General features: G+C 44.4%; 2 protein-coding genes across 3 annotated transcripts; both read right to left on the bottom strand.

Annotated features, from left to right (window-relative positions):
* Window positions 1-3530: 3530 nt before the first annotated feature.
* txnipa (thioredoxin interacting protein a) lies at window positions 3531-7592 on the bottom strand. Its single transcript, XM_067255882.1, has 6 exons — window positions 7155-7592; window positions 6612-6687; window positions 6352-6499; window positions 5607-5966; window positions 4993-5295; window positions 3531-4867 (listed from the first exon to the last, which is right to left on the bottom strand). Exons 1-6 carry the CDS (start codon window positions 7408-7410, stop codon window positions 4820-4822), a joined length of 1191 nt encoding a protein of 396 aa, XP_067111983.1. The 5' UTR covers window positions 7411-7592; the 3' UTR covers window positions 3531-4819.
* Window positions 7593-9221: 1629 nt separating this feature from the next.
* LOC136961788 (thrombospondin-3b-like) lies at window positions 9222-17042 on the bottom strand. 2 transcript variants are annotated; one of them, XM_067255221.1, is made up of 22 exons: window positions 16796-17042; window positions 16311-16564; window positions 15303-15405; window positions 14968-14994; window positions 14728-14810; window positions 14518-14569; window positions 14277-14425; window positions 13905-14045; window positions 13632-13706; window positions 13345-13497; window positions 13119-13229; window positions 12903-13010; window positions 12533-12692; window positions 12294-12412; window positions 12086-12138; window positions 11755-11948; window positions 11331-11509; window positions 11049-11097; window positions 10719-10919; window positions 10239-10407; window positions 9810-9949; window positions 9222-9688 (listed from the first exon to the last, which is right to left on the bottom strand). In XM_067255221.1, exons 1-22 carry the CDS (start codon window positions 16992-16994, stop codon window positions 9633-9635), a joined length of 2775 nt encoding a protein of 924 aa, XP_067111322.1. In that variant the 5' UTR covers window positions 16995-17042; the 3' UTR covers window positions 9222-9632. The 2 variants fall into 2 exon arrangements, with proteins under 2 accessions (XP_067111322.1, XP_067111323.1); XM_067255222.1 differs by lacking the exon at window positions 13119-13229.
* Between the last annotated feature and the right edge of the window lie 428 nt (window positions 17043-17470).

Raw genomic sequence — 17470 nt, 5'->3', positions numbered from 1 at the left:
TTTTGGGTGCTGAGAGGAGGTCATAAATACTACATGGAGGGGAGCAGAGGAAGCAACGTTGACCCGGCCTTACTTGGACAACTCTCCTGTTTTGTTTTGATATCATCACGGCTGTTACCTGGACAAAACCATGGGGGCTGGCCCTAGAGGGGAGAGAGGATGAATAGTAAAGGAGGGAGCCCCACTCTTTGGAAACAGCTGCAGTAGCAGTAAACAACAGTGTTCAGTTACATGGGCAGGGGACACCATTGGGGCTCGCTATGGAGACTGTCCAATTGGACTGTAGTGCCAGTAGTTGGACTATTTATGTAAGTAGCTAATGGAGACCCATAGAAGAAGCTGTAAATAGGAATAGCATGCAAGTTTTGTTTCATTATGATGTGGTATAATTGCAATTACAAATACCCAAAACATATACTTTATTCAGGCACTTTCGATAACAGGCCCAGTGATGTGCATGGCCTAGGAGTCCAGATATGGAACGCTAATATCACCCGGTGGATGGTACCAGATAGTCTGCATTGCTTCAGCTGCACTAGGTTAAGAGCCCAACATTAAAGTTAGTCAAAAGAAATTAAGGAAGGAAACTAGAGAAGGGCTTAGGATGCCCTCACACTTTTTATTCTTAGCCTGGCGCGGCCATCGGTGTGCACAATTGTCACATGCCCTTGTAGTGATGTAACCCGAAGGGATTGGAATTAAAGAACACATTCTTCATAGAGAGCTTGCCCTTCTTTTTCCGTGTCCTCCTAAACCCTCAGGACTACCTTGGAGGCTTTGTATCTGCGATAACTGTGCTCAGACTTCAATATGTCTTAGCAGGACTGCTGAGGGGATGTGAACGACGGACATTTCAACAAACGTGATTGTGAATGCAAACATGTTTGCGCCATATAAGCAGGCATCCTCCATAGAAAAAGTGTCTGCATTTGACCCTGCACTTGGTGTACTGCATGGCCATTGGCCACCGTATTACGTCCATTGCATAATGCTGTTTGCAGCAGACAATGTGTACAGTAACCATAGGTCATGTTTAGGCATTAACATGCTAAACGTTGACAGTGCTGTTGACACTGTCAGACTGAATTTTTATTTAATTTTTTTAGCAATCACGTGGATGTACACAACGTTTACTATTGTGATCAGCCAATAGGGTTGATACCATAGTTGTCTCACAAACTGTTTTGTTCCATGCCAAGGGGAAATACCGGGACAGAGGGCTTCCAGTGCTGTTTCTAAGAACTGGCTCTGGGGTAGAGGTGGGTTTAGGTGACCCCTGCATGTACCACCCACGTGTGACCGATGACATAATAGTGGATCTGTGGTTGACCAATCAAGGTTCTGTCAACAGGGATAGTTTCCAGTTGGTGGTGTGGTGGTCCTCATCAGAACGTTCATGGGACATACATGAATGCATGTCGACCATGCTTCTCAAACTTTTCCAGTCAGGTGTTGAATCCTCTTTTAATAGTAACGTAATTCTCAACATGTCTTCCTCCCTTTTTGTTATGTTAATAATGACATCGCAATCACCATTGGAACATAGTTCAGGTTGACTTTTTAAAAATAATTACATCAGTATTTCAAACTATAGCGTTACGCAATATGGCCTATGATGGTGATTCTTTCTGATAAAAAGTATATCCCCACGGTGATTTGAACTTGCCTTGCATCAGAGTTTCTGATATCCTCCCTTATATTTGCAGGGGTGTAGTTTAATGGGAAACTCTGTCAAAGACACTCCCAGGGCAAGAAGGCACAGGCATGATATATACGAACACACACATGGACACACCCTTTTCTGTTACAACCATGTTCCGAGATGCAGTGCTTATCATAAAAGATAGTTATACTGGTACTCTTCAGTATCAGTGCTTCATTCAGCATCTATACAGAAAAAACATTCTTCTGAAACTAAATGCAAAAACCACAGAAAGATTAAACTATCATACACTTCAAGGCTAAGAAAAACATTTTATTCATAAGACCATTTCTCCCCATATCAGACAATGTACATGGGTAGTCTTTAGGCCACATACATGTTCATTGGAGTGCAGTTTCAATCGGAAAGAGGTCAGAGATTGGATGAGAGGGACTAGTCATTCTGTGAAACTCGAGGGCATTCTGCTAACAATGTAGCGTGCAATGTTCCAAGTGTGTGCCATCCTGGCATGTAAACCATACCCATCTCCAAGTATAGCAGGTGTGTGTGTACCCCTGGTCTCAATTTGGCTTCCAAATAGTGTTCAGCCTGAAAAGGAGTCATTTGCAACCATGGAGGACACAGCCAAATCGTTATGATATATAATATATACATGTGATAATTATTTTATTAAGAACAATCTTCAAAATGTAAAGTGAGTGTATCTGTTTGCAATGCCCAGCCAGAAGATGTACTTTACTGTGACTGTCTAGTCTTCAATCTAGTTTGTGGAAGTACACCCAGTCACTTGGAAAATTGTAACTATTGGGTAAATTGGAGTTGAGAAATTGCTATTGTACATAAGTATCAGCTTTACTGGTTACACAGTAACATCTGTTTTCATGGTCCAACAGGGTCTGACAGCCATTCACCTAACAGCCTTTCAACACAGCTTATTTTCCTACCTGGAAGATAGGTCATAGTAGCTCTGTTATCTGAAGTGAACGTTTCCACCAAACAAGCTTGACGGCCAGTTTGCCTTTACCGAGGCCAGGATGGACAAGGGATCATCATTTAATGGAGTTAAATGAGGGGAAGGGAAATGATCATGAACAGTAACGCATGACTGACTTGTAAACCATCGAGCTCAGGGTTCAGTAGCTCTTCTAGTTAACCATTACCTCTGAACAGGCCAACAGCTTTAACCTTGCACACATCTGAGATCATAAGACAATATTGACAATAGGTATGTACATTATATCAAAAGGGTAATTTTGTTTGTTAGAAATGAAAATGAGATTTCTTGAATTCATGTCTGGGTTCACCAGCGCCCTGAGGAGAGATAGTAGAGGTGACATGACAGACAGGCAGGACTGTGAGTCAGGAGCGGGACGCTGCTATGGCACACTGATCCATGTATGGCTGCAGTCTGGAACAGTATGTAAACTGTGCTCCATAGGACTAAACACATACATGGGATAAGGAAGTACATGACGTGCACGGTGTCAGACAGAAATGGTGTGAGACAGAACATGCAAAAATGTGATAAAGTTGATAAGTTGTAACTTGAAAAAAGCGATATCCATTTAGTACATCTTAAAGGATAAAAGTAGATGGAAGCCAAAGTGGGCAAATACATTCCGCTCTGATCTGAAGTAAACATGCTGTTTGGGTGGAGAGAGCATATCTTTCCTCACAGACACACTGAAGAGCAGCAGCAGAGGATTTGAGAGCAGAAGCCCCCATGAGAAGACATTTGAAAGCCCTCAGCTGACATCCACGCTGGCCAGATAAGGGCAGAAGCACGTATTTTGGACAAGATCCCATTTTCGATGGAGAGGTTGTGAAGCTTGCAGAAAGTGATAAGAGAAGAGAAGGAAACTATAGGTTTATTTTAACGTTTTATTTTGCCTTATAGAAAACGAACCCATTGGGTCTTATACAAAAAATACTTTCCATCTCAGATATGTAGAAAATAATAAAGAATACATTGCATATTTGCAGTCTTACAGATCAGTCTTAAACAAAAGAGAGGACGAACGAGAAATTTCAGAACGACTGTAGACGTCCCACAGTGAAATGCTGTGTAGGGAAACACAAATTGCTCACAAAAAAGGTGCATTCTTCAGGCAAGCTAGGAGTTCCAAGCCCAAAAACACTCCTGTTTGGCACTTTGAAGGGTCCATATATTTTGGCCAAGTGACCTAGCCCAATTAGAAACCATTTAAGTCCTTGTTTAACTTTCATCACAATATTGGGTGCTTGTACAAGGATTGTACAGACAAACATACCCCCTTACCAGGAACCATATTCAAAGCAACAAAGAGAAACTAAATTAAATCCAGGAACTTTCCTGTAGGCAGTTATAGAGCAATATGCATCCATAAGTAAGTGCAATACCATACAGGAATACACACAGTTTCAAAAACACTGGTACATAAGCATATACAGACTCTGCATAACCTTGATACTTATGGAACATATTCAACATGCAGTAGTTTTCTAGCACAACAAATATTAGCTTGACATTTCTCTCACAAAAATGTTGCCCCTAACAAGCTGCAGGGTATAATTTTTGGACATTAACTATTCCCAGCAAAAGCCATTGTTCCTGAAATCAATCCTATCTTTTGAAATATAGGATTCATATGGAATGATTACACCATGATGGACCACCCCAAAAAGTAGTGACATCATTCCCAATCTGTTGAGGACTGGCCCCTCTGGAAAACTCATGGAGTGATAACATGATTTAGAAATAACAATCAGACCATCTTCATTTCTCAACAATGATCTCTCACCCCACAAACTTTGGATTACTGGAAGGAGCAGCTTATTCATAACGAAGCACACCGCAAGGTTTGCGGCTTTCCCTCGGAGGTGGGAACAGCACCAATTTCAAGGAAGGAAACGAAAAAAGATCAATGTGGGTGGTGTAGCGCGATAAAACAAAAGATGGCTGCCGGTGCGGGTCGGCACCAAAAGCCCCTTGCCACTCAACTGTCACTTCCTCGACTCTCTGCACACCAGGGCTCTGGGACCCATGGCCCCGAGACTTTCCAAAGTTCATCCGAAACCTCTCGCAGACAGTACTGTGGACCTTCCGCTCCTTTTCCAGTGAGCCAAGTGCCTTCGACGTCTCGATATAGTGGACCAGAGTTCTGAAGCGCTGAGAGTTCAGCAGACTTGCAGCATGCGTGCGTTGCCATTGTACTCTTCATCGACCTATGACAAACACAGGAGAAAAAAAAAGGACTAGGTCAGATAACACATTTGGGGAGGAAATAAACACAGTTCAATAAGCGACGCTCAGGGCACTGATGACAAACCAATCGGAAAGGGAGTCTCACCTCAGTGTAGGCTGGGGGCGATGGGAACTGGAAGGTGGGCGAGTGCATGAAGATGGGGCTGTCGTCCCCGTCGAAGTCATCCAGCAGGGGCGTGAGGGGCTGGTCCAGGCGGCAGTCGCGGGTGATGTCACAGTAGCTCGGCGGGGCCGAGGGCATCTGCAGGGACACCCAGCTCAGGGAGGCGTTGCTGACGGAGCCGTCCTGGCTGCTCACACTGTTGGTGCGGCTGCCCAGGCCTGCGGTGCCGATGACCAGGGGCAGCTCCAGGATCAGCTTCTCGCTGCCCGGGATGTGAATGTAGATCTGGAGCGAAGGACACAAGCAGGGACAACCTTTAGAATGATTTGAGGTCACTTCCAGGTCTTTGTGCTCTCCCATTAGAACATGCTAAGTGGTCACTTCCTGAGCTATGTCCATTTTGGCTAAGCCTCTTACGCAATGTACTTCCGGGAAGATTTGGCGGGGAGCACGCCACAAGGCTGTCACTTCTACTTTAAATATGTTCCATCCATTTACCATAGAAAACCTTTTTTCCCCCCTCATTTAAATAAAAGCCTTTAGGCATCCTGGAAGCCTTTGCTGTACCATCAAGTTAAAGTCACCAAGATGCTCACCATGAGGGCGTACTCCACACGGATGATATTGCAGCCCAGCATGGATGGTTTGATCTTGGGCACTCTGATGCTCTTCCCCTGCCAGGCGTCACACATCCCTGAGATGATGTGGTTCCCACGCACCGAAGACAGCTTCTGGCGGAAGACCTTGGTGCGCCCACCAGCCTGGTAGGTGTGCTTGGAGATGATTGCCGCCTTGGGCACCACTATTCTGGAGCAGGTGTTCTCAAACTTGGCGTTGATGCAGATGTCCTCGCCCTCGCAGAAGCCTCGTCTGTCGATCTTGGCGTTAAGGGACACCTGGCCATCTGGGATGAACATGCAGGTGACCTTCTTCTCCTTCATCCCACCTGTGGGAGACTGAAGATGAGAGAAAGGGTGACACCCAGGGTTACTTTCACTGGAATTCTATTCATGTTTGGCATCATATTATTCTGTACTACCATAGCAGGCCTCTGACCTGAATTTCTATCCATTAAGTCTGCTTTGGCCTTGAGAGGCTTTACTAGGAGGACAGCAGCTGAGCAGGATGTGACTCAGGTGCCAGTCCTGAGTCTGTGCCCACGCATGTTACAGGAGCATAATCTCATAATGGCCATATGTGTTTCCATTCCAAAGGCAGTACAGATGGGAGCTCAAATGTGCTCGATTAAAAAGCATTGCCGATCTATCTAGTGTTGTGGTCGATTTCGTGTTGATGGAAGTGATGGATTCGGGATGAGAGAGGCGGGAATGTGGTGCTCACCAGCAGATCTGGGGTGTTCACATCCAGGGGCTCCTCCACCTCAAAGTGTTTCTTGCACTCCAGGGGTTGCTGAGCAGGTCTCTCCATGAGGGCCTTGACGTAGTACTGGACATAGCCAAACTTGCCCTTGTAGGAAGACACAATCTGCCTGTGGACAGCCATGGAGGTAAAGAAGTTAGAAATTGGGTCACAGAAGCTAATCAGATGACTTTCAGTTAAGGACACCACACAGCAGGGTCTTTATTGCTAGTGAAACTCACCCTTGCTGGGGAAGCTCAAATCCAAACATGTATTCGTACTTGTTGCCAGGTCTCAGAATGACTGATCCATCAGTATCTGTAGACAGGGGGGGGGAGATTTATGTTATTCTCTCAACTTTGCCAGACTAGCATACCGTCAGTTCAAGTGTGGGACGGTTGCTAAGCACATCTGTCATGCGTGCTCATGTTACCCACAGCCAACCATAAACTGTTGATAGCTGAACTAGGTAATTTTCCAGTTAATGCTTGACACTTCTGATTGGAAGCCAAAGAAGGCTGACAAATTAACAGACAATCTGCTTGCTCAAGCCCTAGTAAATCCAGCTTCAGTTTAACACTCACCGTCAAGAGACGGTGAGCAGAAGGCGTTTGCAGAATTACAGGATGCAAAGCATACGGTTAACAAACTAGTATCAGTCTTATACTTCCAATGTATAGATATGAGCTGGCTCTAGCTAGCTGTTTTCTTGGTCTTAACTCAACAAATATGCACATGTTTATGTACAATCAATCGTATTCATTGTTAATAAAAATCATTCGTACCAGCTGGCTGATCATCCAGATGAACAACTTCCTCGTATCTGAGATACTCGTTCTCCTCGCGGCAGCGTTGCTTTCCTTTGGCATATTCCACTTTCGCGCATCCAATACCTAGCACTTTCATAGCTGAGACTCTGGTCACCTCGGATACTTCCACAACAACCTTCCCGGCTACTTTATCTCCACTGCAATAAAATGTCTTGGTAGGGTCGTTGAAGACTACCTCAAAGGTCTTCACTCGCTTTGTCATTGCAACCATGATTGCTTTTCCGTAGATATCCAAGTAAAAATGCAAATAAGTCGATCAAGCTAACTATCCCGACTCAAATTCCTTAGTGTATTGATTGACAAAGGAAGGGAGTTACACTGAATCACAAGTAGGAAGCAATGCAAGAGCTTGCTTTCGTCAGATAGTGTCCTACTGTATTCCTACTCTCATGTTAACTGTACGATCTATTGACATAAAGGGAAGGCGCAGCTTTTATATGAGGAGGCCCAGCCAGTGATTCACTAGGGTTGTTGATCGTTTCAGCTGAGCATGTGGAAGTAGAATGCACAGCATGGCTCAGCGCGTGCACATCACTCTGATTGGCCGAAAAACGTTGTTTGTGTTAACTTTAACCAATCAGCGCCTGGAAGCGACGCGTGGACACCGCGTGGCTGAGAGTATTGAACGAGTGCTCAGCAGCTGTCATGTCGGGGAGGGGGGTGAGTCAGGGGAAGTGCCTATACGCTTGTCTGGAAAACTCGATGAAAGCTGAGCCGTTCTGAAAACGCTGGTAGTATTATTTGATCTATACAATAATGTGTCTGCACAATGGAGAGAAGAGACCATCCGTTGGGGAAAGTCGTTTTATATAAGAGTAGAAATAATGTGATTAAATTTGTATCGGGTAGTCCCATAATCTGGCCATTCATTTAGATGTCCATCTAATTTAATCATAACAATCTAACCTACAATCAACTCAGACTCATTGTGTTGTATATCAAACCCCTTATACTCACAACATGGAATATGTCAATTTAACCTAATTATATAGTTGAAACAGTACATCCATGAAAAAAGGCCATTAATCTCAAATCAGAGTTCAAGTGCCATTCAATATCATAAATAGAATACATTTACAGTCCAAAAATTAAACATAGGGACCCTCAATAATGTGCCAGTTATCTAGGGTCATAATAGGATCTAATGTTTAGTCAGGGGAACACAATGAAAGTAATTCGCATGGATGTGAATGAAAGTTGTGAAGAGATACCATTTAGCGAAAACCTTTTAGAGTAAAACACTTACATCTAGTTGAGTACAGTTTACACTTAGTAAACAACCTCAGAATAAAGAGGGGTCACATTCTGCAGATAACTTTTAAAGATGCATGAAAGGCCAGTTGTGATATATTGCACCTAATACATCAACAGTTCTACTGTTGTGCCAATGGTAGTTTCCACATTGAGTTGATCACCCATACTGTCCGTAGGAATCCGTAGAAGGTGGTCGTTATAGAAAGTTGGAAAACAATTGACGTATGAAATGTGCCCTTCCAAAAACAATAGTCTCTGGACATTAACTATAGGTAATGCTTAACTATAGGCCTCCTCATTAAACCACAAGCTATTAATTGCCTTGAGTCTTTGACTGAGAAGACCTACACACAATATATGGTCCGATTAAGGCAGGTAATGTACTCAGCTATGATGATGTCACGTGGTTTGGAATGTGCGATGGTGAGTTTTAGGAAATGAGAGTTCAGCGTGGACTCCGTCCTCAACTTTCACCCCCTTTCTTCTCAAAAGCCATGTTGATGTTCACTTGGTGCCATCTAGAGGGTCCTCAAAGTAGTTGACTTCCTTCAGACACTGCCAACTGCAAACAAGGGGCAACAAGACATGCTGTACTAAAAGGTTGGAAGAACTTAAAATAAGGAAGCAGTCCTGTATGTTTAGTTGTTGTTGATGTTCAGTTGATGTTGTTAATTTGAAGGCAAAAAAATCAACTATTCCAGTGTTGCCGATCAGAAGACATTGTTTTACATCTGAGTTCAAATATTAAGGAAAGAGAAATTGGTTTGAGTAGTTTTTATTACTATAAAAAGGTGTCTTACAGACAAGCATTTCATGGGTTGGTCATCACTGAGTTTATGTTCAAGGGTAACATCTGTGTTACAGCCTTAACAGTGTCAGAAGGATGTTTGCATACACGCAAACACAGGCACGCACACACAATCCATTTGCATTCATTCATCCATGTATACAAGGTGTGTGATTTGACACTTTTTCAGTTACAAATGTCCAAAATGTGGATGTGTTATGTTCCTCCATTTACACCTCCAAAAATCTATCAAGCATATTTTAGGTAATTCAACTGCTCTCGCCAACCTCTCTCTAACATCTACACAAACACACACACACGCACATACACAAAGATCCAGCAAAGGCACCAGTGATGTTGTGTAGTCTTTCAGGTCGAATGCTGTGCTAACGTCACACCTTGATGTTGATCTGCTTGCGGTATAACTGATAATCATCAGGCACAGTATCTGGGTAGAGGGAGGGTGCAGGTTGTAGCAGGCATACAATCAGTTAGCAGGAAAACAAAATCCTTATTTGAACTTATTTCACTTCAATTTGAAAACGAGGGTAAAACCCAAAAAACCTTACCATTGCAGCGATACCCCAGGTTGGACCAGATGACCTGTTCCTGAGAGAAACAGAACGCGCCCAGTCTTCCACCCTTCATGGAGGTGTCAATCACCACCCCGGAGTCTGCCACCAGAGTCATCCCTTCATACAACCTCACTCTGGGAGATGTGTAGAGGAACGGGTCGACAGGACACAGGGATGGGTAAGTGACAACTCCCATTTCAAACTGAAAACACACACTCATTTCCCTTCGATTGTAATATTGTTTGCCAGAAGCAAGTATAGCTATAATTTTGAGGGGTTAGTGTTGTTAGGGTGAGCGTTGTTTATGTCGATGTAGTCAGGCAGCTGGTGTCTCTAAGTTGCAGGATGGGACCAGTCTCAATAAATGATTCTTATTGACTCTTCATGTCTAGTGAGGGGGTCTGGTTCCAGCACATGTCTCACCTGATGTAGCCCACCTGTGGGCGATGGTTGAGATGCCAGCGGTAGGAAGTCTTGTCCCTCCAGCCCACGTTACGAGGGTCCTTCCACAGCAGGGTGACCTCGCCTGGGGTGTCACCTGTGTGCCACAGGGCGTTCCGCAGGTACTCACCTGGGCCTGTGCTAGACTTCACTGCCTGATTTGTAAAGGGAATACAAGTGAGATGTTACTTGAGGAGGTCAGATGGCTGAGTGGTTAGGGAATCAGGCTAGTAATCAGTAGGTTGCCAGTTCGATTCCCGGCTTTGCTAAATGACGTTGTGTCCTTGGGCATGGCACTTCAACCTACTTGCCTCGGGGGAATGTCCCTGTACTTACTGGAAGTCACTCTGGATAGGAGCGTCTGCTAAATGACTAAATGTAAATGTATGTTACTTGTGAATGTTGGCTGTGGTTTACTGCAGTGTGATACAAATGAAGAAGCTGAATAACTGAAAATGAAACTGGCCTTTAGCTGCAGGCCAGGCTGGGCCATGGCCCTGAAGGGTAGTGACTGCCAGTAGGTCTGCTCTGTCTGCTTCCACATCACCACGTAGAAGGAGGACGAGTCTTGGTAGCCAAAGATGAAGCCCACGTAGTCATCATCAGTAGCCGTATTGATGTGGAATGTCCCTTCAAAGTCTACGCCATTGAAGGCTGTGTAGCCTGGGTGAGGCCCAGAGATGGAAGAAGAGACAATGAGAATAAGAGAGCGAGAGAAAGAAAGATAGTTTTGATAAATGTCACACCGCAAGCAAGAAAGATTGGTGGACCAATTTAATGTCATAAACGTACCTATAGCCAAACCAGGGTCACTGTTCATAGTCTGAACAATCTCCATGCCCTGCAGGCAATGTCCAACACAGAGCAATGGATCAATTCAATTTGTAAGCATATTGTATGGAGACTGCAAAAAATGCTCCAATGTTGTGTGTGTTCTGTTGATGTATTCAATGACCAAATATAGTTATCATAATAATCCTCTGTAATGAGAATAGTATGCTGAAATACTAGAATCCACAAATAAATGGTCAAAGTTTAAGAGTTCAAGTCCAGTGAGTTGTTGCTATTGATCACCTTATTGAGCACTATCCAGTTGGGGTCTATTTGGGTGTCACCCTCTGGGTCAAGGATGACCGTCTGAAAAGCTCTGAAGTCAGTCAGCGTCACCTCAGCACTCTCCGGACACACGTCAATGAAGTCATTCACCGAATCGTTATCAAAGTCCGTCTCGCACATGTCCCCAACCCCGTTTCCTGATGACACAGTATAAGCATAGGGGTTCTGAGTTATGATCTATAGGCGAGGGGAAACAAAGAAGAAAACAGACATCCAGTCCAAACGTACATGCTGGTTAAAGAAACGTACAGCCTATACATCGATCTTCCAGCAACGTGCGGGCACATACAATCGCAATGTAATTCCACACGTACGTTTTCTCTGATACAGTATATAATGCCTTAAAATACCTAGAAATTGTCTGCAGCTTCTGTCCACATACCGTCAGTGTCTGTCTGGCTGGGGTTTGGGATGAGGCGACAGTTGTCAGGCCCGGGAGGGTGAACATCAGGAATGCCATCATTGTCGTCATCATCGTCACATTCGTCACCAATTCCGTCGTTGTCAGAATCCAACTGGGAGCTGTTGGGCATGTCTGGGCAGTTGTCCCTGGTGTCCTGGTGTCCATCTCCATCCCTAGAGATGGAAGATTGAGAAGATTAGTAGATTAGCAATGACATTAACTAGGATTTGTTTAGGTAAATTGAAGGTTCCATGTTTGCGCATGGACTATCTGAGCATCAACTGTGTGTGTGTGTTAGAGAGACACTCACATGTCCTGGTTGGTGTCGCACACATCTCCCACCAAATCGTTATCCACGTCTGACTGTATATATATATTTTTTTAAACGATTTTCAAAAAAAGAAAATAATTTTGAACAAATACAGTGACCAAACTCCTCATCTGACATCAACGTTCACCATCACGATCAAACATCTGACCAATCGCATCCAACAACTTTCTGTCTCGTGGTTTCTGACCTGCATGGGGTCGTTGACATCTGGACAGCTGTCGCAAACATCCCCAACTCCATCCCCATCATGGTCCGTCTGCATGGGGTTAGGCAGCATGGGACAGTTGTCCAGAACGTTAGGGATGCCTACATGACCAGGGGAACACTCTTTACAAAGAGAAAAAGCTTGACAGAATCGCCTGAGCGCCACAGTCATCCTCCATCTCATCTTCTCATCTGGAACTCACTCGATCAGTGTGTCCTTACCGTCCCCGTCAATGTCATTGTCACAAGTGTCGCCGGCTCCGTTGCCATCCGTGTCTTTCTGGCTGCCATTGGGGACATTGGGACAGTTGTCACATGCGTCACCGTATGAGTCTGTGTCTGAGTTCTGCTGGTCCTTGTTAGGGACCAGGCGACAGTTGTCCTGTTGAAGCACAAGAAAACTAAAATCTTCCTTAGAGGAATCCTTGATCTCACAGTAGATATAAGATTCAGGTCACTCTACCCCTGAATATCTCTTCTGACTTATTTTCCCTGTACTGAATGGGAAAGTCTGAGCAGGCTAGTTCACAGGCGAGAGAAAACTGCCCTACAGACAAAGAACTGCTATACTAACAGATCTAACAGCGCTCACCTCCACATTTTTGATGCCGTCCCCGTCCGCGTCTTCGTCACACTGGTCACCGATGCCGTCCCCATCGGCATCCTCCTGGCCAGAGTTGGGAGTGTTGACACAGTTGTCCTGCCCGCACGGAGAAGAACGTCTGTCTGGTTAGGTGAGTCATAGTACATAATGCATCAGGGCTAATACATTTGCGTCAAGGTATGTCGCGCGCTAACGCATGCATACGGCTCTGCAGTGGATGTCGTTGTCTATGCAGGGCAGAGACTCGTCGGGGAAGCCGTCGATGTCGGTGTCTGGGCCACACGTGTTCCCATTGCCGGCCCATCCCACGTTACACTGGGACCAGAACCAGAGACGGAATGAGTGGACGGATTCAGGTTGAATACAAACATATATGACACACACAGTGTTTGTGTTTCAGTACTGATGAGGACGACCCTGGGTTTGCTACCTGGCAGGAGACTTCGCTGTGGCGCTCCATGACACAGTGGGCGTTGACGTCGCAGGGGTCGAAGCTTAACGCGGAGCAGGAGCGTCGCAGGAAGCAGCCTGTTGATTGGTTGCCCACGAAGCCCTCCTTACACTCGCCACACCTGAAGGAGCCCTGGGGGAGGGATGTGTGTGTGTGTGTGTGTGTGTGTGGGGGGGGGGGGTAATGAAAGAGTATGAGACACAAGGGGCTAGAGTGAGCTGTGATACATAGAGCTCAGTGACTAGTGCACGTGGACTGGACCTGACCTCAGTGTTGATGCAGACAGAGTTGGGAACGCAGGCATTTGACAGATCTGCGCACTCATCCATGTCTCTGCATTCCTACAGATGGTGAACAGAGACTCAGACAGTTAGGGATGTGGAGAGTGAAACACACAAGCCAGACATATTCAGCATTACATGGTGAGACATGGAGAACAGCAGGTGCTGTAGGTCACTTGAAATATCATTGGTACTTGGTAATATCATTGGGTTGGTACTTTGGACAGTGCAATTGGACATTGGTGTGAAAGCTCAGACCTGCTTGTGACTCTTGGCAAAGTCCACTCCCACACCACTAAGGAAGGGTCCTGAGTACCCGGGGGGGCAGGGCTCACAGGTGAACCCCTTGGCAGTGTTCACACACCCCTCTGGCAGGAAACATGGCTGGGCCAGAGCACACTGACAAAGAATACATCCGAATATTTCTGCATTTGTCATTTTCCGCATAGTAAAAAAACATAAATTTTTCAATCTAAGAGTACTGTATGTTGAAATATGAGAGCATAAAAGACAAAAGTGATAAAGATGGGCGTTCTTGATAAATTAAGATATTATCACACCACTATATCGCTATGGTTACGGGAGGAACCATTGTTATTGCTATGCAACGGGAGGGACTACATCTGGTACCTCATCGATGTCCTGACAGTGGGTTCCGTTCCCCTTCATGCCATCAGGGCAGGAGCCACAGCGGTACCCTGGATACTCACGGGTCTCTGTGCAGGATACGCCCTTATAACATGGGTTTGGCTCGCAGCGAGAGTGGGGCTCATGGAAACCTTGGGTACAGAAACCCAAACATCAAACGTAGGGAGGCTTGAGTCAATGAAGGTGATCCAGATTTTCTTATTGGTTTCTGTTTATCACTCACCACAAGCCTGGCATTCTAGAATTGTGTTTCTGATTAGGGACATCTCCTTCACCTGTCAGAACATTTTCAGGTCGAGGTCAGATTATTCCAGTATAAAGGGATAGTTTAATTTTACAGGCATTTGATTTCTCTCACAAATTCTCCAAATTCCGGGACACATTTTCACTTTAAGGCTAAATCTCTCTCTCTGTCTCTGTTTCTGTATTGCACCTGTTCTCTGATGTCCTCTCGGAGCTCTCCCAATATCTGGTTGAAGATAATAAGCTGGCCAATCAGAGCCTTGGTGTGGTCACCTAAACCAAACACAACCAACGATCAAAAAATCTGAATGGCACAGTGAAAATGTGTGATCAAGGGATATATTACACCATGGATGAAGTTCTACCTGTAGGAGTCTGTGGATAAGTCAGGGGTCAGAGTTCTGAGGCGTATATGAGATGGGGTACTCACCAAGAATAGCATTCACATCTGTACTCACTGTTGACAGAACAGGAGACATCGTTGATGCTGAATTACCATCCACAGCACTGGCATGAGTAATACATGATTGAAGTATAATACACTGTTTGCATATATAACACATTTTTGTATTCAAATCAGAACATTAGGCCCATGTCTGAAGGAACCAATATGACCAAAACTAATACTCACCACTAGAGGGTGCCAAAGTTATTGAATACAAAACAGGTAGACTCAAGGTCAATATAACCAACAACCATTTACAACTGTAAACTGAACAACTATGATTAGTATCAAAATAAAACTCTGAAACCATAGAGACTAACCTGAATTTTGAAAAGATTTATCTCCCTGGAAAGGGCAGTCTGTCAGTAATCCTGCTTTGGCCAATGAGCCACCAAGAGCCATCTTAAGAGTGTCCACTGTACCCTGACAGACACAAACAATGAAGTGTATTGTTCATACTTGGTTAGGTTTTTCTCACAACAATTAATCTCAATACTCATAAAATGTATATGAATTTTTCCTATGATTGGAGCCAGGTAATAGTATGACAGTACAATCATACGGGCCACATCTTTATACTGCACCTTCCAAAAAATACAGCCCCTCTTCTTGCAGAGGGAATGTGGTAACTATAACCCTATGGTCTCACAGATAAGGTGGTGTAGGTGGGACATATTTAACTGGAAATTACTAGTTTGACAACTCAAATGTCCTTTAATAATGTCCTTTAATAATGGGACTGAACTATTGTAGAAAATAGGAATAGCACTTTTTCTAGAGAGCACTAAATGTAATCAGTTAAAATGTGATTTGCACCCATTATTAAAGGACAATTGATGTGTCTAGTGAACAATTTCCAGTTATTTATGTCTGTGGTGTAGTGGTCTATAACTCTTCACATCACATTCAGCCCATTGAGTGCCATGTTACATTGTGGCGTGTACTGTATTGCAGTAATAAATTCTGTGTATAAAACAAACCTAGAACAAACCAAGCCTTCCTGCTCAGTTTACCTCATAAAAGATATAAAGTCAGGAATGCGTATCGCTGTGGGTAGGCTAGGTTTGTTTTTCATGTTCAGTAGGGCATAATTACGCCATTAGTTTTTTCTGTGGGCCTCCGGAACTTTGTATTTAGCTTGTTCTTAAAAAGCCACTGTTGAAGTCTACGAGAACCCTAGTGTAGTACAAAATAAAATAAATAATGGTTAAAAAGATATATTTCCTTTACAATACACAGAGGAAAAACTGTGTATTTAACGAAAAAAAACAGGGATGCAGAACACCCCTTCAAGAAGACTTTCAACTATCATTTTTAACTATCATCACCTGAAGTCTGGCATACGCCTTTTGTCCATTACGAACTTCCACGGCCTCCGCCTCCACCGGTAATTTGACCAATGATGGCAAGCCCTGTGCCGAGTCGGCCAATCGGCAGTTGACATAGAGCTCCAGGTGGAGGTGGTTTCTTTGGAGCCCAGCCACCCGAAGGATGATGGACTGGGTGCGTCCATCGGAGAGGCCGGGGTTCTGAAGATTCACAGTGTGGAGTTTCCCATCCTCCCGGATGTAGCGCACCAGAACTGACAGACACAGAGCATTGTTCATACTGCAGAAAGTACAAATACTTAACAATCCATGAAGTATATTTCTGTATGGATTAAGAGAATGATAGAAAAACTAAGACATTAAGGTAACCAGAAAAATATTCAATAGCAGATAGCTTGGAGGGACTTAAGTGCATAAAATGAGTTAGCTTAAAGACATTAGACAAAACATTTCAACCCAGCCTCAAACATCCGTAAGAGCAGTACCCTTGTTGACCTTGCCCATGAGGGCCACCTCCAGGTACTTCCTATTGTCTTCCTTGTTATACAGGCCCAGTAGCATCCCTCCTAGTTTGGGTGGTAGGCGGAGAGTGGAGACCAGGTATAGGTCCGACACACTTTCCATGGCTACTGTCATCTTCCCCACTGCGGACGCAATATGCTTGGCATCGTGCAGCTCCAGCATGTCAATCACTGGTTATACAGGAAGTAGAACATCCAACAAACAAATCAAATACAGCAGCATACTGTATATAGCATTTCATTAAATGCACACTTTCAGACAAATTGCTTCCATAACAATTGGTGTCAGGTGGCTGAGCGGTTAGGGAATCGGACTAGTAATCTGAAGGTTGCCAGTTCGATTCCCGGCCGTGCAAAATGACGTTGTGTCCTTGGGCAAGGCACTTCACCCTACTTGCCTCGGGGGAATGTCCCTGTACTTACTGTAAGTCGCTCTGGATAAGAGCGTCTGCTAAATGACTAAATGTAAATGTAACAATTACAAAGTGTATCGGCGTTATTGTTGTGTATGTTTGGTGAGCAATATGTAGACTCCAAATTAAAACAAACCTTTGTTCTATGGATTGTTAATGTCTAGGAACGGTTGTACCTGCCCAACTGCATTCTAGCTAACTCTTAACAGTGGATGGATGGGCTGCA

Source organism: Osmerus mordax, chromosome 18, assembly GCF_038355195.1.
Source record: "Osmerus mordax isolate fOsmMor3 chromosome 18, fOsmMor3.pri, whole genome shotgun sequence".
NCBI classification, from domain to species: Eukaryota; Metazoa; Chordata; class Actinopteri; order Osmeriformes; family Osmeridae; genus Osmerus; species Osmerus mordax.
This window is presented reverse-complemented; position numbering and strand designations above follow the sequence as displayed.

Coding starts and splice junctions, on each gene's coding strand:
- txnipa (XM_067255882.1), bottom strand. CDS start 7,410: ATGGTTGCAATGACAAAGCGAGTGAAGACCTTTGAGGTAGTCTTCAAC. Junction 5,967..6,351: donor TGAACACCCCAGATCTGCTG/GTGAGCACCACA, acceptor TCTCATCTTCAG/TCTCCCACAGGTGGGATGAA. Junction 4,868..4,992: donor CGCCCCCAGCCTACACTGAG/GTGAGACTCCCT, acceptor TGTTTGTCATAG/GTCGATGAAGAGTACAATGG.
- LOC136961788 (XM_067255221.1), bottom strand. CDS start 16,994: ATGCTGGAGCTGCACGATGCCAAGCATATTGCGTCCGCAGTGGGGAAG. Junction 14,811..14,967: donor AGATGTGAATGCTATTCTTG/GTGAGTACCCCA, acceptor TGTTTGGTTTAG/GTGACCACACCAAGGCTCTG. Junction 12,693..12,902: donor ACGGCATCAAAAATGTGGAG/GTGAGCGCTGTT, acceptor GTGCTTCAACAG/GACAACTGTCGCCTGGTCCC.